General features: G+C 38.7%; 2 protein-coding genes across 5 annotated transcripts in view; both read left to right on the forward strand.

The window, feature by feature from the left end:
* LOC130234887 (UDP-glucuronosyltransferase-like) overlaps nucleotides 1-23,775 on the forward strand; it is a 47,331-nt gene that overhangs the window by 18,546 nt on the left and 5,010 nt on the right. The window contains exon 1 of one of the 4 annotated variants that reach the window (XM_056465215.1): nucleotides 17,042-18,021. The exons of 1 other annotated variant lie outside the window; for it this stretch is intronic. In XM_056465215.1, the coding sequence (XP_056321190.1) occupies nucleotides 17,131-18,021 (891 nt within the window). In that variant the 5' untranslated portion in view covers nucleotides 17,042-17,130. Of the gene's footprint in view, nucleotides 1-17,041; nucleotides 18,022-19,116; nucleotides 19,992-22,658; nucleotides 23,640-23,775 lie in introns of those variants that run through there. 2 more of the 4 variants (XM_056465217.1, XM_056465216.1) reach the window with 2 other exon arrangements.
* LOC130234888 (UDP-glucuronosyltransferase 1A5-like) lies at nucleotides 6,470-7,441 on the forward strand. Its single transcript, XM_056465218.1, has one exon. The coding sequence runs from the start codon at nucleotides 6,497-6,499 to the stop codon at nucleotides 7,439-7,441; it is 945 nt and encodes a 314-aa protein (XP_056321193.1). The 5' UTR covers nucleotides 6,470-6,496.

Here is a 23,775-nt window from a genome sequence, read left to right on the forward strand (position 1 = left end):
AATAGTTTTTTGCTTGCATATGTAAATGACTTGATAAGATCTTTGATCACATTGTCATATTGTATAAAATATTTTTAACATAGTTTTTTTTTTCAGTTTGTCTTAACATAAGTGTAACATTTGCTGAAATGTCTGTGTACAGATTTATATTACAGTAGTATTTATACAGCTCTGTGGGCAATATGAAACCTGTACCCTTGAATTGTTTGCTGTGAACTGATTGTTAAAATTACCATGGACCAAATTTTAAAAAGATCTTACTGTTGTGTTTTGGTAATTAAACCAAATGTTCACAATACATATCACAATGATCTTGCGTTTTGAAACAATGATTATGTGGAATGAAAATATGTGCAGCTACAATGAAATCATGACATCTGGTTTAGTTTTTACTAAGAGATTTGAAAATATACATTTTACCAATAGTAGCAAACTAATTTAAAAATGGTATAACATCCAATTTTATTATTATTTTTATTATTATTATTATTATTATTATTATTATTATTATTATTATCATTATTTGTAACTGTTATTAATAACATTTAAAACCATTTTTTGGTCAAATGTATTTTAGAAGCAGTGTCCTTTTCTAGAGCTGATGTATTTGCAAAGAGATTCCTACAGAGGGCAGTCTCATTGTTAGAAACCAAGCCATGCATAGTGCTGGACTGATTGGTATTGCACACCTTTGTCAGTTATTATGCAGAAATCATCACAATTAGCAGTCAAAACTGCATCTACCTCTTGTAGCACACATGTAGGTAACAAGCCAGTATTTGAAGTGTGTGTGTGTGTGTGTGTGTGTGTGTGTGTGTGTGTGTGTGTGTGTGTGCGTGTGTGCGTGTGTGTGTGTGTGTGTGTGTTTTGTAATGAAACCATAAACAATCCATTCTTATTTTCACAAAGAACATTTCTGTGAATGTACCATTTTTTTTTAGTGTGAAGGACATTTTAAAATATGAACATATTAAGGACATTGTAGCATATATGTTAAAGCATTCTTTATGGAGCCTACCATGCCAATAAAGAATCATCATTACTATATTAAACAAGTATTTCTAAAATAAATAATAAGTGTTTGAAAATGCACGTTTTACATTAGTTCTGTATCATTCCTCCTGACCACCAGAGACAGTGTTTACACAGTGAATAATCGCAGTGCCAGCTGGATAGGTCGAGGAACAAAATACCAACAAAGTCACATGGTGACGCGAACTGAGCTGAGGGATATAGTCCACTACAGCTCTGCGCCCTGCCTCTTTTTGCTTCTCGCCTTTGGATTTGGTCATTGAATTATTTTTGTCGTCAAGTGCAGCTCTTTGGTAGGAGCAGTGATGATTTTTTGACATCTACGGACTACGGTTGGTTTTCCTTTGCGCAATTACCGATCTAGAATCGTTCACTTCAATATATCATGGACTGCGGTTAAGTTTTTCGTCATTATCTTACATTTGGCTGTAATATATAAGTGTCAATTGCCTCGCGGTATTATCCAGGGGTTAGACGCTGTATTTTTGTAAGCATCTGAGTTATAAGCATATATCTCACGGTACTATCCAGAGTTTGAACACTGTGACACTGTCACTTTTATGTCCGAGTGGTATGCACCTCATGGTACTATCCGGAGGTTTTATACCGAACTGCGGTTAGTGTTTATGTGACAATTACCTCGCGGTGCTATCCAGAGGCTACTTTTTCTACCACTACAAAAACTCTGTGTTTTTTCATGGCTGTTATTGGGCATATGCTCCACTCTGTTCAGTGGTCCTAACCGTGGACAATTATCAATATATTTTTTGCTAGTGTTCATTTTTCTTGTTCTGTGTTTCTCTTGTTGCATCCGGAGACCCAGATTTCGATCGATGGTTAGCGTGATTTTCACTAATGGCTCATTTCCACTGACTGGTACAGTACGGTACGGTTCGGTTTGGTACGGGTCACCTTTATCAGGCTTGCGTTTCCACTAACACCTTTTGGTGGGCGTGGTGAATGACAAAGTTTCAGTTGACGTCATTCTCGCTCGAGGAAATGTCTACAATAAAGCTGTATGGGTCGTTCACATATCATATGAGAAGCACTTCTTACAAAACAGATGCTTTACACACATAAATACTTGTGTAGAAATGTTTATTACTAACTTTTCTTTGAACATGAGTTGATTATAACTGCAGATCAATGACAGTGCGAAACAGCCTACTGTAACGTCTGTAATTATATTAAATAACTAAATAAATGAACATATATGAACACATACAGCCCCTTACAGTCTCCGATATGTTACCAACTACAGTAGAACTACACACAGCAGACATTTTTGTCCGTATTTAGGTTCAAAACAACACAAAATATAGACTACAGTCAGTGAAAACCTCTTATCTATGTATGTAATCTTCAGCAGCACATGAAGCCATCTGTTAGAGAGTAATTCCGTCATTCCCAGTTCATATTAGTCCAAAATGTGAAGATAATAAGTTAGTTATACATGGCATTTTGTTCATGTTTGCTAAAAAATAATGTGCTCCTTTTTTCCGGCTTCTCCTTTGTTTCTTCGCGCTTCACTCTCGCGTTTGTCAGTGTCTGACAGGATCGGGTTTCAAAAGCACGTCAATAATCAAGTGCAGGTTATTATCATCAGCTCAAGAAGTTTGTTATTTCAGATATAATGTTAGACGCGTGCGAGCGCTAGCAAAAAAAGCGAAACCGCTCACGACTCAGACTGGCTCGTAAAAAACTACGGGGCACAGGGTAAATCTGCTCTTCTTCTTGGATTTGTGGCTGTTAATCAAGATGACGACAAGGTTTGTTTGAGCCCGGGTCGACCATGGCTCGTTATTATATATGTATATATCATTCCGCTGTAATGTCTCAGCTCGTCGGCTGTGTATTTCAAACATGGCGGGCTTTTTGTTTTCATTCTGGCTTGTTGCGTAAGCGAATGACGTTTCTCTGTAAAATAATAGTGTTCAGCTGCGCGTGTGGCTCCGCCTTTTGGTACCCTTTCTCGTGTTTGGTACCCTTTCGAAAGGGTGCCGACAGTGGAAACGGCCATAAAAGCGTACCAAACCAAACCGTACCGTACCACTCAGTGGAAACGGCCCATATCGTTAACGTTAGCCAATGGTCCTAGTCGTGATATTTGGTTGGTCAGTTCGATGCCTTCTCATGGCTTATCACGCCATTTCCACGGCTTTCCCAATGCCTTGCAAGCTCTGTCCTAACAAGCTTCTCCCGGATGACGGACACCTGTCATCCGGTGTTCAACATCTGGAAGACGCACTAACTGATCTATGCCCACATTGTAGTATGCTGTCCTTGTCAGACAGACGGGTGCGTTTGGCTGGGCTGAGCCACAATCAGGATGCTGTTGCTTTACCAGCAGGTCTAGCGTTGTCGAAAGAGGGGAAAAAACATTGTGCTTCATCAGCTTCTGGAGCTCCTTGTCCTCAGAAAACTAGCCTAAACATGAACAAATACGTCACTCATGTGCCAAACCTACTCCCCATCACCCTCCCTAAGGAGGTACTCATCAAATTACCAGTTTAGAGTTCTACTATTTGGTCTTGCACTAGCCCACCGTTTGTTTACGAGATGCATGAAAGCTGTCCTATCTCCCCTTTGGGCCCAGGGGGTACTTATCTTGCCATATCTTGTTGACTGGCTGCTGTGTGCTCAAACGAGGGCTCAATTGGTGCACAATACGCAGCTGCTGCTGGACCATGTGACCAGACTGGGTCTCTTAGTGAACCGAGTAAAGAGCTGCTTGTTTCCTGTACAGTCAATCACATTCATCGGGATGTCTATCGATTCAGTCTACCCTATCTCAGTCTCGGACGACAGACATCCTGAACCTCTTGAGTCAGTTTCGTTTGGGAATATCTCTACAGTATGGCGTGCTCCTGAGGTTGATCGAGATGCTAATGGCAGCCTCCTGTGTAATTCCCCTGGGATTGCTCCATCTGCGGCCCCTGCAGGTATGAAACAATCTTCTGCTGGACCCATCTTATCATCGGTATCAACGAATTCTTATTGCTCAGAGTTGCGTGCATGCCCTTCACAAATGGAAGTCCCAATCCTTTTTGACAGCCGGGGTACAGTTAGGGATTGTTCCCTCCTGCCGCAAGGTTATAACAACCGATGCATCCCTTATGGGTTGGGAGCAGTATGGATCCACAGAGGTATCAGTGGCAGATGGTCAAGAGACGAGTGCGGGCAGTTTTGCTGGCCCTGAGGCATTTTCTTCCCGTTTTAGGGGGTCGACATGTCCTAATCCGGTCGAACAACACATCAACGGTGTTCAATTTGAATCACCAAGGAGGTACAAGGTCCAAGAGTTTGTTGCATCTCACGCACATGATCCTCACGTGGTCTCTTCCTCGGTTTTGTCACTAAGGGCTGTTTATTTGCTAGGGGCAGTCAATCAGCCTGCAGATGCTCTGTCCATGAATCGGAGGGGAGTGGACACTTCATCCGGATGTAGTCCAGGATATTTGGACAGAGTTTGGCAGGGTGGAAGTAGACCTATTTGTGATGAGAGACACAACTCATTGCCCGTTGTGGTTTACTCAGACGAAAGGGTCCAGCCCATTAGGACAGGATGCATTGTCACACGACTGGCCAAACTGCCATCTTTACGCTTTTCCTCCAATACCTGTGGTATGGGAGACACTGCACAGGATTGCCCAGGGCAGACTCCATGTACTTATAATAGCAATGGTGGCTGTCCAAACCATAGTTTCCCTTGCTCCTAACATTGTTGGTGAACCAACGAGACAACTTCCAGGCTGGAGGGACCTGTTGTCTCAACTAGATGGTCATATTTGGCATCCGGATCCAGCACGTCTACAGTTATGGGTGTGATCCCTGGGACCAACCCTTTTTTAGTAGACTGTGAGCCTTCAGTCATCCACACAGTTCTTAACGCAAGGGCAGCTTCTACAAGGAAGCTTTATGCTTACCGATGGAAGTCATTCTGTTCATGGTGTGCGACTCAGAATCTTGATCCTGTGCAATGCAAAGTTTTGGTGGTTTTAACCTTCTTACAAGGGCTGTTGGAGAGTGGCAAGGCTGCATCCACACTAAAGGTCTACGTAGCAGCCATTTTGGCCCATCATGAATCTGTAAATGGTTCCTCTTTGGGGTCTGATAGCCTAGTTTGCAGTTTTTAGAAGGGTGCAAAATGTCTCAATGCAGCTCGTTCTCCGGTGTGGAACTTGCCTCTGGTTCTGGAGTCTCTCTGTCAGTCTCCGATTGTACCTTTGGAGGAAGTAGATCTAAAGTGAAAACCCTTAAAGATGGCTTACATCTTGGTTGTTGCTTCTACAAAGAGAGTGTGTGAGCTGCACGCTTGTCAGTGAGTCAGTTCTGTTTGAGATGGAAACCAAATGACTCTGGTGTTACCCTCTGGCCTAACCCATCTTTCCTCCCTAAAGTTTTGTTGCAGCAATTTATTAACCAGTCAATTGAATTGCAATCTTTTTAACTATCATCTTCTGACAAAGGTTCTCTGTTTTTATGCCCCGTGCGTGCCTTGAAATCTTATGTGGCAGCTACTGCAAAGTTAAGATAATCAGAACATCTGTTTGTCTGTTATGGAGAAGCTAGGAGAGGTGCACCTCTAAGCAAGCAAAGACTGTCACGATGGATTGTTGAAATCATTGTTTTGGCCTATAAGAGGGCTCAGCAGCCTATACCTGGTGCCATCACTTGCCACTCTACTAGAGCCATTTCCACCTCTTGGTCTGCTTTTAAGGGTGTTACTCTTGCAGAGATCTGTGCAGCAGCAATACGGTCTTCTCCATGTACATTTGCAGGATTTTACAATGTCAATGTGGCTGAATCTAGGGATGTGAGCTCAATTGTTCTCCGTAAGTGACTCTGTATGTCTTCTGGTGATTTTTTTCTTCCTCGTGACCTTTCTGGTATGGGTCATCCACTGTGTAAACACAGTCTCTGGTTGTCAGGAGGAATTCACAGAACTATGATTACATACGTAACCAATGTTTCTGTGTTTCGGTGTAAAATTAAAGAGCATCTTGGTTTTCTGTGAGTCAGTTTATTTATGCTTAAGTGCAGTATAAAAAATGTCAATATAGCCAAAATACCAACACATTTTTACAAAATACTATACTGTCAAAACATACTTCAATAACAAGACCTTACATTTCATTTAAACAAGTCCTTAAATTATATGTCATGCTTATCTTGAGTGTTCCAGTTTTCAAGAACATACATTGTCTATAAATGTTGCACAGTAATAAAATTTTACATCTTTTTACATTATTTCATTTTTTCATGTGTGTGGCTTAGCATATTTCTAGACTTTCACCCCAGTTGATTGCTTCATTGCCTTGTATAGATAAAGTCTCACCCCACTGCAAAGATCTCCCCCTCTTCTGAACATAAAGTAGGGTTGTTGTGAAATTTTTAAGCTTTACAAAACCTGCTTGTTTCGGGTTATCCACTGAGAAAGATTTTTTTCTTCACCTTTGATTAAATGGCTTGCTTGTGGTTGCTCGTGGGTCTGTTCCTCTTTGGTTCAGCTGAAGCTGGGAAACTGTTGGTTATTCCATCAGATGGCAGTCACTGGTTAGGAATGAAGCCTGTTGTGGAGGAACTGGGGAGAAGAGGAAACCAGGTGGTGGTCGTCATCCCAGAAGCAAGTCTGAGTATGGGTCCTTCAGAGAAAACCACCACCCTGACATATCCAGTGAACTACACCAAAGCCGAACTACATGTGTTATTAGAAGGCAACTTAACTGAAATTCTGAGTACTGACTTCTCCACTGACCTTTCCAAGTTTTTTGTTTTCTTCCTTGAACTGAAAATTCTTCAGAATTTCATCGTGAGGAACGCTGAAGCTCTGCTCTTCAACGAGGACTTGATGAAGAAGCTTCAAGGCTACAGCTTTGATGCAATTCTCACCGATCCGTTTGAGCCTGTTGGGGTTATTGCTAGTGAATATCTCTCCATTCCAGCTATTTATATGCAAGTAAACCTTCCTTGTGGTGTTGATACTTTTGCAAGCCAATGCCCAAGTCCACCCTCTTATGTTCCACAACGTAATACCCACTTTACTGACCAGATGAATATGTGGCAGAGGTGTATCAACCTGGTAAGGACTTTGCTGCAGCACATGGCTTGTAGATACATGTATGCTGAAGCAGATGAGATAGCCTCACGTTTACTGCAGAGAAGAGCATCTATAGTGGAGATCATGAGCCGTGCAACTCTCTGGCTAATGCGCTTTGACTTTGCCTTTGAATTTCCAAGACCACTGATGCCTAACATGGTCATGATTGGAGGAATGGCAACCAAGAAGCCAAAACCACTGTCAAAAGTAAGCTCCTATGATTACATTTGCATGCAAGTTCCTCTTCTAACTTTTCTCTCTTGCTACCTGTCATCATCACAGAATTTTAAAATGGATGAGCAAACCTAAAACCAGCACCTATTCAATAAAGGGAAATATTTGTTTTGTGAGAATCAATGCCTATAGTCTTTCTTGTTAAAGGTCTGTAAGTAGACAAAGCATAATCATTTCAGAAATGTATTAATGCTTCTTTTGAAACATCTCTACTTTAACCAAGATAGGATCATTTTAAAAACATATCTCTATTTACATTTCTGGAGATCGTGAATTATGTAGCCAGAAGTACTTATGGCTGCATTTCATTTTATAAATGAACACTATGGGCCAGTATGACGCCATTCCTTTTCGCACTTACCAGCTGACCGATTGTCTCGGTATGAACGGTTGTTACTAGTTTGTCCAGTTAGAAGCCAAAAAATAAAAATAAACAAGTAAATAACAGGGTGAAAATGTGGTAAAAAATCAGACAAGAGCTTTTTTTTCTCTGAATTGCTTTTTAAAACTGTCGGTTGGGTTTAACGAAATTGGTAGGTGGGTCTATCTGTGCCTTTTAAAATACTATTGGTTGGGTTTAGGTAAAGGGAAGGGTGGGTCAGTTGATTGGTCAGTCAGTCAGTCAGTCAGTCAGTCGACAGCGGCCTCTGGTGGATTTACGAGAGAACAGCAGGCATGAATGGCACTCGCTAGAGAAATTGGAGATCTGCAAAAGCGTACACAATGGCTTTGCGAAAACAAAAACTACAAAAAAATGTAGCTCCTGGGACGCATTTGATGGTCTCCAGAAATGTATTTAGTGTTACATGTATGTTTCCAGATTGAGCCTGGGTTGACTTTAATAATATATTTAAAAAGTTTATCAATGTCTGGGTACTGAGGCAAAGAACAAAGTTTGTTGAAGGTTGACTACTTCTCCTTGGTCCTTTCACAGAGAAATATGCTGGCAGTTATGCATGTTACAGTCTGACTGCAGGTTATCATGATAGCTGATTTATTTTATTATTTTTTTTATTATGATGAAGTACTGATTAACGGTGCCGCCTGTTTTATTATTAGCCGATTGCATTTTTTTTAGTTTTTTTATTATACCCCAATCATCTGTGAAATATTAACAAATGTTCCAACATGTGTAGAATCTATTTCTTCTTCATCTTGTCAGGGCTGGTTAGTGCTTGAATACAAATTTCAGTTTGTTTTGTATTGTTTTCCTGTTCACTTTCCTATTAGTATAAATTTTCATGGCTACTTGTTGTTTGCTTTGATCTCCCACATCTGCCTCTTGATTAAATCACTAGTTTGCTCAATCCACCATTGTGTTGTGCGCACTGTTTTGTTGCGCTTATTTGTATGGAATCTACTTTTTTGTTTAATTATGTAGCATGATGTAGCAGTGTACTTGCTGGACTTACAGCTTTGGCAGCCATTCAAGTCATTCACATTTTGCAGGGAGGATGATACTTTGAGGAGACGCAGAGGTTTTAGGATATCTTCCGCATAGAGTGAGGCTAGCCTCTGTGTGTTTTTTTTAGATATGACTGAATGCTTAAAATAAAGGCACATGCTTTGATATGGCCCAACAAGGAAATTAAGTAATTATATGTAGATAGGGTGCTATTGGTAAGAGAAAGAGGAATTGGGGACTGTTTCATATCAATTTATTAATCTTTCTTACTGTTCAATGAACACAAACTGGCGTAGTTTATTAAAGACGCAAACCCCTCGCTTCACGACAGCTGCACCTTCAGGAAACCTCCTAATACCTGCAGCAAGAGGACTTTTATGATTCTTTATGAGTGTCAAAAGTGGCTGATCCGTTTGGAAAATTATTTGACTGCATGTCACTGCATCCCAAACAACTAAAATGATGTAACTAAAGCAACCTCCACTGTGCTGAGCGAGAGCGCTTCTCTTTTGTTAAACTGAACAGCGCATCATCGATGACATAACATGCTCAAGCTCAGATGCAATGTGAGTGCAGGCCATCAGGGGAAAAGGGGGGGGGGGGGGGGGGGGGTTCAAGCATGCTTCGGCACGGTTCAAGGCAACTGTACCTAGTGAGAGTACACCCTTACACTACCAGCACCCACAGTCCACCTCACCCAAACTTTGAGATTTCTGGACCCAGAGCTGGTTGCTAAAGGGGGGAGCTGCCTTAATGGTAAGAGAATTGGACTAATTCAAAGGTTGCGTCCTAGCACCAGCAGAGGTTGTTGGTGGAAGTAAATAACCAGCATGCTCTTCCATCCTCAATACTATGGCTGAGGTGACGCCCTTGAACAAGGCACAGAACTCTAAACTTCTAACCAGGAAGCCCACTGCTCCGGGTTGTGTGATCATATTTGTGAGTTGCTTTGGATAAAAGCATTTGCTAAATGCTTAAAGGTAAAATGTTGAATGTAGACTGTGGTTTCTCGCCTACATTTCAGCATAATAGGTCTGGAGTGATTTTTAATTTTTAATTATTTTGCTGCATGGTTCCATCCTGCTTCAAGTCTTCTTCATTGTTTCTGGATTAATCAAGTTCTTTGTCACAACTAGTTAAGCCCAGTTCCAAGTCATTTATGTCACTGATTAGACTTTATAAGACTGACTGACTGATAAGCTCTTTTAGAATTTTTTAAGAGTTTAAAAGTTTCTCAAACAAACAGGATTGTTTAAGATTCAAGGTGTTTTCACATCTAGTTAACCCATTCAAATGCTCTTGTAGTGGTTCAGTGTATAAATGTGAATAAACCAAGTGATCTCAGACCACCCTAATCCTATCCCAAAGGTAATATAGTCATTTGTCGTTTGGTTTGTGATTCAATAATTTTGTGTTATGTGAAATTAATGAGATATCTGTCCATTTTGCTATTCTTTTTGACGTGTACCTGGAGGCTTGTACCTTGTACCTAGAGTAACTGCAGCAATCACTGCTGAAACAAAAGCCATAACATTATAGCTATAACAGCTACAAAACAGCTACAGCTACAAAACAAACGAGCTCTGCACTTATTGAAATTTGGAAAGGATTACATCAAACACCAGCATCCTCAACAGATAAAAACATAGGGATGTACGAATAAACCAAGAACTAGTTTAAAATTGCTTCAAATATGTTATGAATCATATCAGTTGAGATGGCAAACAAATTGCAGTTGACGTCTATGAATGCAGATTCCTTGTTTACAGCAGCGATTCCTTGTTTATAGTTTACACCTAGGCCTATAGTATATCACTGCAGTTCATATGTGAATCTGTTCATCTGCTCATCTGCTGTTTCCTTCACATTTTATAACAAGTTTTACAAAACTAATGTCAAAGCATTTGATTTTGTTTAATTTTTTTTTTTATTATACATTCTAGTAATTTAAATAAAAAATGCTTCATGCTTTGGATCCTGAATGAAACGCAGTGGTTGCCTCTAACTAGAGCACTGACAAAGCCTTACTTTGTTTATATTATGATATTTCTTTTATGCCATTTATTTGTTATATTTCACAAATAAACATGAAGTAATAGCCTAATAAAAGGATATACTTCATGTACTGTTTGCCATCAATCTCATTGTATTAAAATCAAAATCCACTGCTGCACAGATTACACAGAGTTCAGACTTCTCATTAGGGCTGCACAATATTGGAAAAATCTGATGTTGTAATATTTTATTTCTATGCAATAGATTTTTCAATACGAATACAGTTTCACAAGTTGGTTAAATAGCTCTATTTCATGGTTGTCTAAGGAGTCTAACAGTAATCAGATACAAAAATGAAATAATCACAATCAGGGTCGGCCCAAGCCTTCAGGGAGCCCTTAGCAGGATTTTATTTGGGGCCCCCTTGGTGCAAACAATATGACAAATTATCGTCGATCCTTCATTATTCGCACACTTTCAATTTAAAACATGCATTGTTGGTTTTATTTGCTTTAGCTGTGTTGCTTACATCATAAAATATATGTTTTAAGACAATTCTAAATAGTATACTGCAGAAACAACTGCCTATTGATCCCACTTTTTTTGTATGACTGCACAAAAACAGCTGGAAATAGCCAATAGCATACTTATATTATTATTATTTGGTCCCAAAACGCTGCCAAACAGTCAAAAATAGTGACAATAATTTTAAAATAATGGATAAATGTTAACACAGAAAAAAAAGTTGTATTTTGGAGTTCAAATATCTTTAAAAATCTTTCTTTTATTAACACATGTTCATAGAATTGCATCAATGTAACACAAGCGCACAGCTGCCAAACAAGCTTAAAAATGCTGATGTGCAGAGAGCAGTTTGTGACTGAAAAGAGCACATCCCTATCATAGCAGCAGAATCTCAATTTTGTGGAATATGCATTGAAGAAAACAGTCAAAATAGTAATTTATTGCTTTCTAGTTTTCTGTAAACTTAAAACACTTTACAAATTACAAAAAACAATTACAAATTGACCAACTTATTTTATGAAAACATTTTATGCCCAGCCCTGGTTTATTCTAATAAAAAATCCTGCATTCTCATCTAGATTAATATTTTTCTTAAACTGATCAGAATGCTCTGAGAAGTGAGCACAGACTCCTCTGAGCACGTATGATGCTTTCAGCAGTGGAGAACATTAGTCATTTATATTTAAGATTTTTTAATTCCCCTAATATTTTTTTTTTATTATTTTTTAGGGGTTTTCAACTTTATTGTATAGGACAGTAGAGAGTATTGACAGGAAAGCATGGGGAGCAGAGAAAGGGGAAGGATCAGCATAGGACCGCAAGGCGGGAATCGAACTCGGGTCGCCGTGAGCACCGGAGTGCATGTGTCGACGCACTAACCACTACACCACTGGCGCCGACAATTCCCCTAATATTTTTGCCAAAATATCTACGAGACTTTGCCAAGGTCTATAAGGGTTAAGAAAACATATTTCACATTATCCACAGAACAAGATTTTGGCTGCTGCATCTTTGAAACAGGCGTTTGGCATTGGCATGAGTGAGCAGTTGGCCATGTAAATTGACCCTGTGGAGGTCCCGACAAACAGTTTTGGTGGAAACAGGAAAGTTGAGGTATACGTTTAATTCTGTAGTCAGTCGGGCAGCTGTGGTTTTATGTTTTTTGGATACAATCGGTGTAAGGACCCGGACATCCCTTTCAAACAGCTTCCTCTTGCGTTCATAGTTACTTTGGTTGGATGTGGTTCTTATTCTTGGTAGTTTGCTGATATTACTCTGGATACCGTGGCTCTTGATACATTACGAAGACTTGCTGTTTTAGTCACAGATGTGCCAGCGAGACGCACACCAACATTTTATCCTCTTGTGAACTCTGATAAGTCACCATATGACTTAATGTTGTGTGCAAAACTGTGCTGTTACTCTGCAAATCAGACCTTCACACTCTGCTCTTTCTGGTGGTATGTGAAATCAATGACGATTGGCCACCAGCTGCTCAAATTTAGACATGAAACCTCCAACACTAAATTTGGCAGCGTTTCAGTGTCATTGATCAACCCCTGTACTTTTGCAATCCATATTAATTGTGTTTTGAAACCATAAATGTCATTTCCACCACATGCTGTCTTTTCCACTATGGTGGGCAGCGTGGTGGAAATGACATTTTACAGTTTATTGTTAAAAAGTTAGAGATAGCTTCACTGATTAGCTTTGAATTGATACTAGCCTTTCATGTATACAAAATACACTTATTTACCTTCATTTTGTTTGTTTTTTAAAATGCCTTTAAAGGTACAACATGTTTGGAAATGACGTAGAATAAATGTATTTACCTATCAAGCAATATTTATCTTGATTTTTCTTCAAGTGTTGTTGATGAAAATTTAAATTCCCTTCATCTTGAACATGTTCTCAGATGGCACTATTCATTTTCATAGAAACCACCTACATAATCTTTCACAAAAACATTTAAAGCGAAATTTCAGTGTTGTGGTGGAAATGACAGAGATACTGTGCGACAGCTATATTTTGTATAAAAAATAATATTAATAATAGTCTCACATTAATAACTATAAAATATTGAAATTATTTCACGAGTGCTTAATTATGACACATTAATAGTTACCAGATAAATAATATTTTGAAATATAATTTTTATGGTTGAAGTGTAAAACTCTGGGTGTGCAACAAGGCGAAAACAGTGATTTTGACCCCTAAAAGGAGGTTGAATAATATGAAAAAAATATAATAGAAAGCTAGTACATTTTTTAAAAGTAGGTTTTATTGCTAGTTTGACAAAGAAAAAGGAATTTGATCAAAATGATGTATATTTTTGGATATATGATCAAAGGACTTAAATGTGCCCGTAGTTGAAGAATTACCCATAAATACATTATTCAGATACAATTCTGTAGCTCCTGGTCAAGTTTAATTCAGATTCAAAAGTGCATATCTTGTGATGTAACTATTGTGGAGATGCACATTGCGATATCAATGTTGAAACAACATATTTTTGCATATTGCAGCCCTAGTTCTCATTAAGATGTGGTGTAAACAAAAAAGAATGTTTTCACACAACAACCACATGGAGTTCACTTAAAGGGAACCAGGAAGGAAACCAGTCATTAGTGATCTCAGTCTTTCTAGTGTTTACAATATAGGGGACTCAAAAAGAATGCAATCCTTTTTTCAGTTCTCTTCAGCAATAAAATGTGATCTCAGAATCTTTCTTGTTCTTGCATTGTTGTGCAGCAGTGGATTTTGGTTTAAACACAAGGCTGAAGACATTATACAATAAATAATAATGTATTTGTTTTTATTGGGCTAATGCTGCATGTTTCTTTGTGAAAATTAAATGTAACACAACTAAATTTAAAGTTTAAAATGAACTTCAAATCAAGTTATATGATTAATAGAAGAATATTCATAAAAACGATTTTTTTCTGTGTTCTTTCCATTAAACAAATAATTTATGAACACTTTAATATTGAAAATGCTTTAATATGTATAGTCCAGAGACAAAATGAACATGAATACCACAAATACTTTTCTAAAAACAATAATTTCCCCTAAGAGATTCATTCATAAGACCTCTTACTCCAACTGAATGTAATTCGTTTGGTTTTTCTACAGATCAGAATAGTCACATAATTTAATAGATTCATCCAGCTTGCGGTTCATCCTTATATTTTTATGTGTTGAGGATAACTAGTTTTTGATGCAATCCTCTTTCATAATCAAGGTGAGACGTTTTCTGTTGTTACTGCAATTACTGCAGGTACAGCAAACAGACCAGGATCTCATTGCTTTCACATATAAAGATATCAGACCACAAACGGACAACAAATGAACCATGCTCAGATCAGCTCTGGGGCGTTGGTGGGGTCTGAGGTCACTTGGTTTGTTCACATATACAAGCTGAACTGCTCTGAGAGCGTTTTAAAGGGCATCTAGGTTATCCCTTTTTTCAGATTTAATATAAGTGTTTTGCGTCTCCAGAATGTGTCTGTAAAGTTTCAGCTCAAAACACCCATCAGATTTTTTTATTATACCTTTTAATAAATTCCTATTTATACATTTTTTCACTAGGTGGCGGTTTTGGTGTACTGCTCCTTTAAGGCTAGTCGTCCCCGCCCACCGTTTCTACGTGCCTTTCTGCGTGCCTCAATCTCCTTCCTCGGCTGCGTCAGACAACAGACAGACTTAAAGGAAGCAGATCTCTCGTAGCGTTTGTGAGAAATACTCCAGTAAGAACTTTACCAATGAGTATTTGTTGTGCTGTTGCATCGATGAGTCACACAAAGTTCACACGCACACACACACACACACAGACACACAGAGAGAGAGACAGACGCGCCCGTCCCGCACTCTTTTTGCACGCATATGTGACAGGATACAGGTTAATCTCCACTGCTGTATGGATATCTGTTATGTTAATGTACACAATAAACCTGATTTAACGTCCACAAACCGGGATTGAAGCGTCCTTTATAATTGTTCTGACACGCGGCTGTGCTGATGAAGTAAAGTTAAGCTAAATCGCTGTAATTCATTACACATGCTCTGTTTTAAAACATTTTAAACATGTGAAACTTACTCTTGATCACATTTGATGATGATTGATGATCCTAGCAAACTGAACACACCTTTTATTCCCGTTTGCTTTGCACACGTCTGGTCTTGTTTATATGATTATACACATGACTACCAGGACATGTTAATATGCACAGCTGTCAATCAATTTGGTGGGCGAGGGGAACGCACTCAGTCGATCTGAAAACCGCTCCAATTGGTCCACTGTTTTTATGTTGCTAAATTGAAAAAAAAAAGGACTGGGTGTGTTTATATCACCCCAATATGATGATCTATACACCATACATGCACATATGTCTGTCCAAACAGCTTGAAAAGTAGATTTTTCACCATAGGTGCCCTTTAAGGGGTTAAACAAACTAGGTGTGAAAACACCCTCAAGATGTGCTTGTTGTGTCATTTCAATAAATACATAGGAATTATATACAGGGGCAGCACGATGGCTCAGTGGTAAGCATTGTGGCCGCACAGCAAAAAGGTCACTGGTTTGAGTCCCGGCTGGGCCAGCAGGCATTTCTATGTGGAGTTTGTATGTTCTCCCCATGTTCATATTCAGGTTTTCTCCCCACAGTCCAGAGACATGCATTATAAGTGAATTGAATTAACTAAATTGGCCGTAGTGTATGTGTGTGTGTGTGTGAATGTGAGAGCGTATGGGTGTTTCCCAGTACTGGATTGCAGTATGCACTGTGTAAAACATATGCCGTAGTAGTTGGCGATTCATCTGCTGTGGTGACTCCTGATAAATAAGGGATTATTTGTATTCAAGCATGCTTAAATATAAATTCTGTTTGTTTACGGATTGTAGATATTTTCCTTATGCAAGAAGGATTCAGCAGCAGACTTGTATGCAAAAAATGTGCTTCGTAATCTTTTTCTCAGAGCTTTCTTTCATTCAGAGTAATGTGTTCTCACTAAGCCCCTCGTGCCAGAGCCCTCTCCTATGTAAGAGTTCAAGTTCGTGCGTGACTGCCTTGTTTTGCTTTGTGTAAAGGGAGGAGCTGGGAAAAATGCCTGAAATTGTACAACATGAGGCAATACTACTACAATCCAACCATAGTGACTTGCAGAATTTACCTGAGTTTAAGTAACTATGCGAGTAACATTGTAAAGATCAAGGCATTGAGCTTAATCAAATGTATCTATTAATCAGACTCTTAAATACTAGAATGATATATGATTTTAAAAATAGTATGAGGAGAAAAACTTTTGGAAAATATTCAGGTATGGTTCAATCTACTGTCAGTGACCTGAGATATTAGTTTTTGTCTGATCAACTTCTAAACGCCATTTGTACTAACAGCGACTTGAATACACATTTTCTATGATGATCATGTGTTTATTTTTAAGTTAAATTTCAAAATGATATGTGCTGATTTATGTGTACATCCTCTGTTTATAAATGCTGTATATATAAATATCTATAAATATCTAATGCACTAACTAATGTTAACAAAACTAGTGTTACCAGTATACTAATCTGTTGCAGACATTTGTTCCTCATTACCTTTGTATAAAGAGCGATATCTCTAAATAACTATGTAATGTGCATGCACTCTTGAAATAATTAACCCAGAGCTACTTTTAACCCACTTGTTAGACTTTAAACTTCTGTGCAGAGACAAATCGTAATCATCTGAGCTTATTATTTGGGCTGAACACGCAACCGATGACCTATCAACCTTCACTCCCTCTTTGACAAGTTTTAACGCCCCTTAAATTCTAAAAGTCTTTTTAGAAGTGGCACATGCCTCTCTGCCCCACAATTTTTGGAGGGATGACGAGAACACTGTCTGTTCCTGCTCTGGGGCTTCTCGCCTTGCTGTGCTTGTTCTCTTCTGAGACTGTGCAAGCTGGAAAGGTGCTTGTCATGCCAGTGGATGGCAGCCATTGGTTAAGCATGAAGATCCTGGTGGAAGAGATGTCTAGTAGGGGTCATGAGATGGTGGTCCTCGTCCCTGAAACTAGTATTCTGATTGGGAAGTCTGGGAATTTCACCACCAAGTCTTTCCGTGTTCCCTACACCTTTGATGAGCTGAATGCTCACGTGGACCACATAAGGAAGACAGCAATTGAGAAAGCTCCAAGATTCATTGATATCGTGGGTGCTTTGGGAAATCTGATCCAGTTCACTAATATGCAGGTGAAAGCCTGTGAAGGACTGCTATATGACGAGCCCCTGATGAAGAGTCTTCGAGAAACGAAATTTGATGCTTTGCTCACTGATCCATTCCTGCCCTGTGGCTCTGTCATTGCTGATTACTTCTCAATTCCTGCTGTTTACTTCTTGCGTGGAATTCCTTGTCGTCTTGATGAAGCAGCTGCTCAGTGTCCTTCACCTCCATCATTTATCCCTCGCTTCTTTACTGGTTTCACAGATAAGATGACTTTCCCTCAGAGAATGATAAACACTCTTATGACAGTTTTCGAAAAGTATCTATGCTACCAACTTTTTGCCAGCTTTGATGAACTTGCCACTAGATATCTGAAGAAGGACACCACATATGCAGAGCTGTTAGGTCATGGTGCAGTTTGGCTTTTAAGGTACGACTTTGCCTTTGAGTACCCTAAACCCCAAATGCCAAACATGGTCCAAATTGGGGGCATCAACTGTGCAAAGAGGGCTCCACTGACCAAGGTAAGATGCTCATGAGCATTGTCAGTTGTTCTAATGTCTCAAAAAATGCAAACCATTCACACTACTTTTTACAATCAGTGAAAACTTGTGCAGACTTTGAGAGTGTACTTAAGGCATGTTGTAAAATATTATTCACTGAATCTTCAGAAACATGGAATAAATTATACTCAAGCCGTTATCTAATCCATGCCCTAAAGGTTTCTGAAAAATGCAAAAAGGCATACATTTTCAATGTGAGCTAGTGACACAGGGCATCTTGGGCGGTGTGGGCATCGAAGAGAGTTGGAATTAGGTAAACTTTATGGTAATACTTTATGGTAATACTTCTTTAAGGTAAAAATTATGCCGTTTTGTGGCAACCAATCAGAATGTAGATGTCCAGTATTAAACGCAGTCATGCAAACTTTGCTTCCATCCACTTTAGTTCCCTAACAAAATGAAGCAGAGGTTAAATATTGCTGTAGCAGGTTGTGCACAAATGAAAATTTATGCTGAAACCAAGGCTAGTAATTGTGTCCGCATGTTGAAATTAGACTAGGGCTTAAACACGAACACAAAAGCCTCACACATAAATGGATTTTAATGGGGCATGTGATTGTAAACATGTTTGATTGTTAGAGCATTATTGGTAGTATGGCCAGAGCAAATGACATTCTCATTGGTGAAGGTATAGGTCAGAGCTGTTTTTCCAGGTCACCATAACATGGTCCATGAAATTGTGAATTTAAGTGCAGTAATACGAGAGCATGTAATGTACGGTGTACATTGATGAATCATTTTTATTTTTTCTGGATCCCTGCTGTTAGATTATTGTTCTTTAAAGCTTTTTAATGTCAGGACAATCAATATCTAATTAGGATTACGGTAACTAATTTAAACAAGGTTTAGAACCCAGTGTAAAATTTAATTTGAAGTTCTTCGTTGCACATAAATATGAATAATCGACAAACAAGTGAATGACGGTGATTGCTATAATGCCATATTTGGCTGTGCACATGCTATCTGCATCTCCACCCATTTGAACCTAGTCCATACTGATTGTAAGATTGTACTTTAGCCTGTATGGTTACATTTACATGGGTATTTTCTTCTCCTGCCATTGCCACTGTTCTTCACATCACTGACAAATGGCTGGCTTGTGGTTGCTCGTGAGTCTGTTCCTCCTTGGTTCAGCTGAAGCTGGGAAACTGTTGGTTATTCCGACAGATGGCAGTCACTGGTTAGGGTTGAAGCCTATTGTTGAGGAGCTGGGGAGGAGAGGAAACCAGGTGGTGGTCGTCATCCCAGAAGCAAGCCTGAGTATGGGTCCTTCAGAGAACACCATCACTCTGACATATCCAGTGAACTACACCAAGGCTGAACTAGAAGCGGGATTAGCCACTGAATTAAATGCCATTCTGAGTATTGACATCTCTACAGACCTGGCCAAGTTCCAGTCATTCTTTTTCACACTTAATGTTCTGCAAACATTTATACTGAGGAACGCTGAGGGTTTGCTCTATAACAAGGACTTGATGAAGAAACTACAAGACTACAACTTTGATGCCATTCTCACCGATCCATTTGAGCCAGTTGGAGCTATTGCCGGTGAATATCTCTCAATTCCAGCCATTTACATGCAAATAAACCATCCGTGTAGTGTTGACACTCTTGCCAGTCAATGCCCAGCTCCACCGTCTTATGTTCCACAAACATTTACTCATTTTACTGACCGCATGAATCTCTGGCAAAGAAGTATAAACTTTGTAAGGGCTCTTCTTCAGCCCAAGGCTTGCAAACTTCTATTTGCTCGTGCAGATGAAATTGCTTCACATTTGCTTCAGAGAAAAACATCGATGGTTGAAATCTTCAGCCGCGCAGCTCTCTGGTTTTTGCGCTTTAACTTTGCATTGGAATTTCCACGCCCAGTGATGCCAAACATGGTGATGATTGGAGCAACAGTTAACCAGAAGCCAAAACCTTTAACGCATGTAAGTCTTCAATTCATTTTAGGCTTGCTGTTTAACAAGTAGAGCTGTGGATTAAATTTAATGGTTAATCTCTGTTGTCATCTTGAATTGAATTAAACAAATAATCAAGAAAACACAGATTTCTACTTTAAAGTAATACCGGATGAGTGTGGTAAAGAAATCTAATATGCATGCAAGGAACTTTTCAGTACATTTAAAATTATGTGATGCAATATAGTCCAAAAGCACGATGTTTTTTGGTTTTATTGTTAAGACCAAGGCTAGTTTAACCCACCGATCCTACTGCACCCAACCCCGGTCTGAGCTGGGATCGAACCAGTGATTCTTTGTATGGAACTTGGTTGCCCTAACAAGGAAGCTAAAGACCATGGCCTCTAGTGTCTGTCACCGTTTGAGGTCAAAGGAGTGAGGTTTACCTGCATAGCACTTCGCTAGCTGGCCTGCGTTACACTAGTAAATGGTTCTGTATGTTAAACTTGGAGAAGCACTTAAACCTGAATAGAAAAGGCTCAGCACACAAACAGATTTTAATTGGTTTATCTTGATAGAAACATTTTAAGGTTAATAAATTATACTCAAGCCGTATGTAGTCGGTAACACTTTACAATAGCAGTACATGAATAATGAAGTACTAATATGTGACTATACATAGATACACAGATATTAAAGCTGTTCAGTTGATGTAGCCTGAGCACTTTCTATTGCTTTCAACACACACCAGACAGATATGCGTAACTGTTACATTTAAACACAGCAGTTCATGATTATTTAACAATAAGTTAAGGATAATGCGCTCCTAGTAAAGTCATGACATAAAGATACATTAACTGGTCCTGAGTTCATGTTAGATATATTTAGCTAAAACGAATACGTTAATTAATACAATATATAATGTCTTGCAATTAGTTAAGGTAGCCTTTGTTTATACATGAACTCATGTGTATTATGTTGTGTTTAAAGTTAGTTCATGATTAGTTCATGCATACTTTATCTCACCATTAGTTCATAATGAAATGTAAATAATTTGTTTGTTGTAATATAGAAAAAGAGACTTGATGTTACAGTAACTGGGGTATGATTTCATTTTCGGATTGGCTTTAGACTAGGGCTGGCAAATATGGCAATAATGCAATCTTGATAATAATTTTCCATATTGAACGATAACGATATATATTTTGTATACAAGTTGTTAATGCTTCCAGATTTAAAATAGTACCCCAGCAACGATTAAAGCCACATAAATTAGTCCATTAAGTGGCATAACGTATTTTCGTCTGGCCAAAAATTCAGTACATCTCTAATATCAGCACACTTTTAGACTGCCATTGATGCACATTTCTGCTGTGTGATTGGCTTATGAAACAATATAGAGTAAAATAAGTCCAGAGCTTTTCATATTTATTGACAAATTTTAACATGATTCGATATAATATCCTTTATCATCCCAGCCCTACTTTAGACCTAGTTTTGTAGGGTAATTACTATAAATTCATTAAGAGTTTTGATCAAACATGTTTATATGCCTTTGGGTTGGTTAAATGTTTTTTTTCAATGAATAGCTTTTCAACAAGTTATTTTACTAATGAATCAAAGTAAGAATGATTAAGCAGCAAACTGGTCCTTGCGTGTAAAACATGTCTAGTAATCTTTCTCTCAGCTTTTTTTTTTCATTCAGAGTAGTTTGCTTTGGAATGACAAGCCCCTCTTGCCACAACCCTTTAGTAAGTGAGAGTTCATGTATTTGCATGACTTCCTAAGAGTTCCCATGTGAAATATGGAAGTTGCATAACAGGTATTCTTACTATTCTCCTCTATGAAACTGTAAGTTTTTTCCCCCTACAAAACTTTTTGGAAAGACTATAACTTATTTGCAAGACTTGGGTCATGACCCATTTTTTGACCAATTATTTATTTAACTGCAACTTATACATACAGGGTAGTACATCCCTTGTGTGATTATTAATTTACAAATTTTACAAAGTCAGAAATGTCTGGTCATAAATGTCATGAAGTTGACATTATATTCAAGGAAAAAGTGTCATTGTATACATTTACAAATTCTTAAAATTCTTAGTAAAAATGTAGTTAATCTTCCTTCTAACCCACATGGAAAGAACCTATATAAACATATATCTTTTAATAAAGGGTTTGTTATAGGTTTTTAATACATGTGACACATGTAAAACTACATTATCCTATTACATATAATATAGGAAAACGGACAATTTTATATGTCACATATATTAAAACCCTATACCAAACCCTATATTAAAACATATAGGTTCTTTCCGTGCGGGAATGGCATAATCTATTATTATTGTTTAGTCATTCAATCTGCATACAGACAACAAAAAACAGAAAATCTATTTAACCCTGCATATTTTTGACATATTGATGACAATTATATACTGTATATATGAAATGTAACCTGAAAAAATAGTGCTCATTGTTTGATACTTACTGCATGAACTAAATTTAAAATAAGACTGCTGACATGTTACAGACATTTGACCCACTTTATCTTTGTATCTAACTTATGACAGTCATTTTATGCTCGTATGTTCTTGAAATCATTAACCAAGAGCTACATTTAACCTACTATGGCAAGACTTTAAACTGCTGTGCAGTGACAAAGCACAAATGTCTGAGCTTATTAGTAGCGTCCTACAGCAAGATATCAACACTTCCCATGTGGCTGGGTAGGAAGCCACTCCTATTTTGAGAACATTACACTACTGTTCACATACTGTACTTCTGCTCTTTAACTACTGTATAAACATTGGAGAGATGAGGAGAACACTGTCTGTTCCTGCTCTGGGGCTTCTCGCCTTGCTGTGCTTGTTCTCTTCTGAGTCTGTGCAAGCTGGAAAGGTGCTTGTCATGCCAGTGGATGGCAGCCATTGGTTGAGCATGAAGATCCTGGTGGAAGAGCTGTCTAATAGGGGACATGAGATGATGGTTCTGGTCCCTGAAACTAGTATTCTGATCAAAAAGTCTGGGAAATACAGCACCAAGACTTATCCTGTATCCTTCACCCATGATGATCTGGAGGAAAATCTGAAAGACATAAAGAACAGTGCATTGGAAAGTCCACCGAAGTTAACTGATATTGTTGTCAGTTTCAGGAATCTATTGCAGTTCCTAACTATGCAGTCGAAAACATGTGAAGGACTGCTGTACAACGAGCCACTGATGAAGAGTCTAAGAGACATGGGATTTGATGCTTTGCTCACCGATCCTTTCCTACCCTGTGGCACTATCATTGCTGACTCCTTCTCGATTCCTGCCGTTTACTTCTTGCGTTTGATTCCTTGTCGACTTGATGAAACAGCTGCTCAGTGTCCTTCACCTCCTTCTTTCATGCCTCGCTACTCCAGTGGTTTCACTGATAAGATGACTTTCCCTCAGAGACTAGTAAACACACTTTTGACAGTTGTTGAAGGTTTCCTTTGCCGCAGTATGTATGAATCTGCAGATGAACTGGCCTCTAAATATCTGCAGAAGGACACTACATACGCAGAGCTGTTAGGTCATGGTGCAGTTTGGCTTTTAAGGTATGACTTTGCCTTTGAGTTCCCTAGACCGCAAATGCCCAATATGGTCCAGATAGGGGGAATCAACTGTGGAAAGAGGGCTCCACTGACCAAGGTAATGTTAAAATGAGCATACTATCTCTATTGTTCTGTTTTGTCTGCCGCAAAAAAACTAATTTCTTTGCTTGCTTCACTGACACTATTGTGACACTGACGCTTCAGAAATCTGGCAATGCCACTGTGTTTTGGAA

Source organism: Danio aesculapii, chromosome 9 (assembly GCF_903798145.1).
Source record: "Danio aesculapii chromosome 9, fDanAes4.1, whole genome shotgun sequence".
NCBI classification, from domain to species: domain Eukaryota; kingdom Metazoa; phylum Chordata; class Actinopteri; order Cypriniformes; family Danionidae; genus Danio; species Danio aesculapii.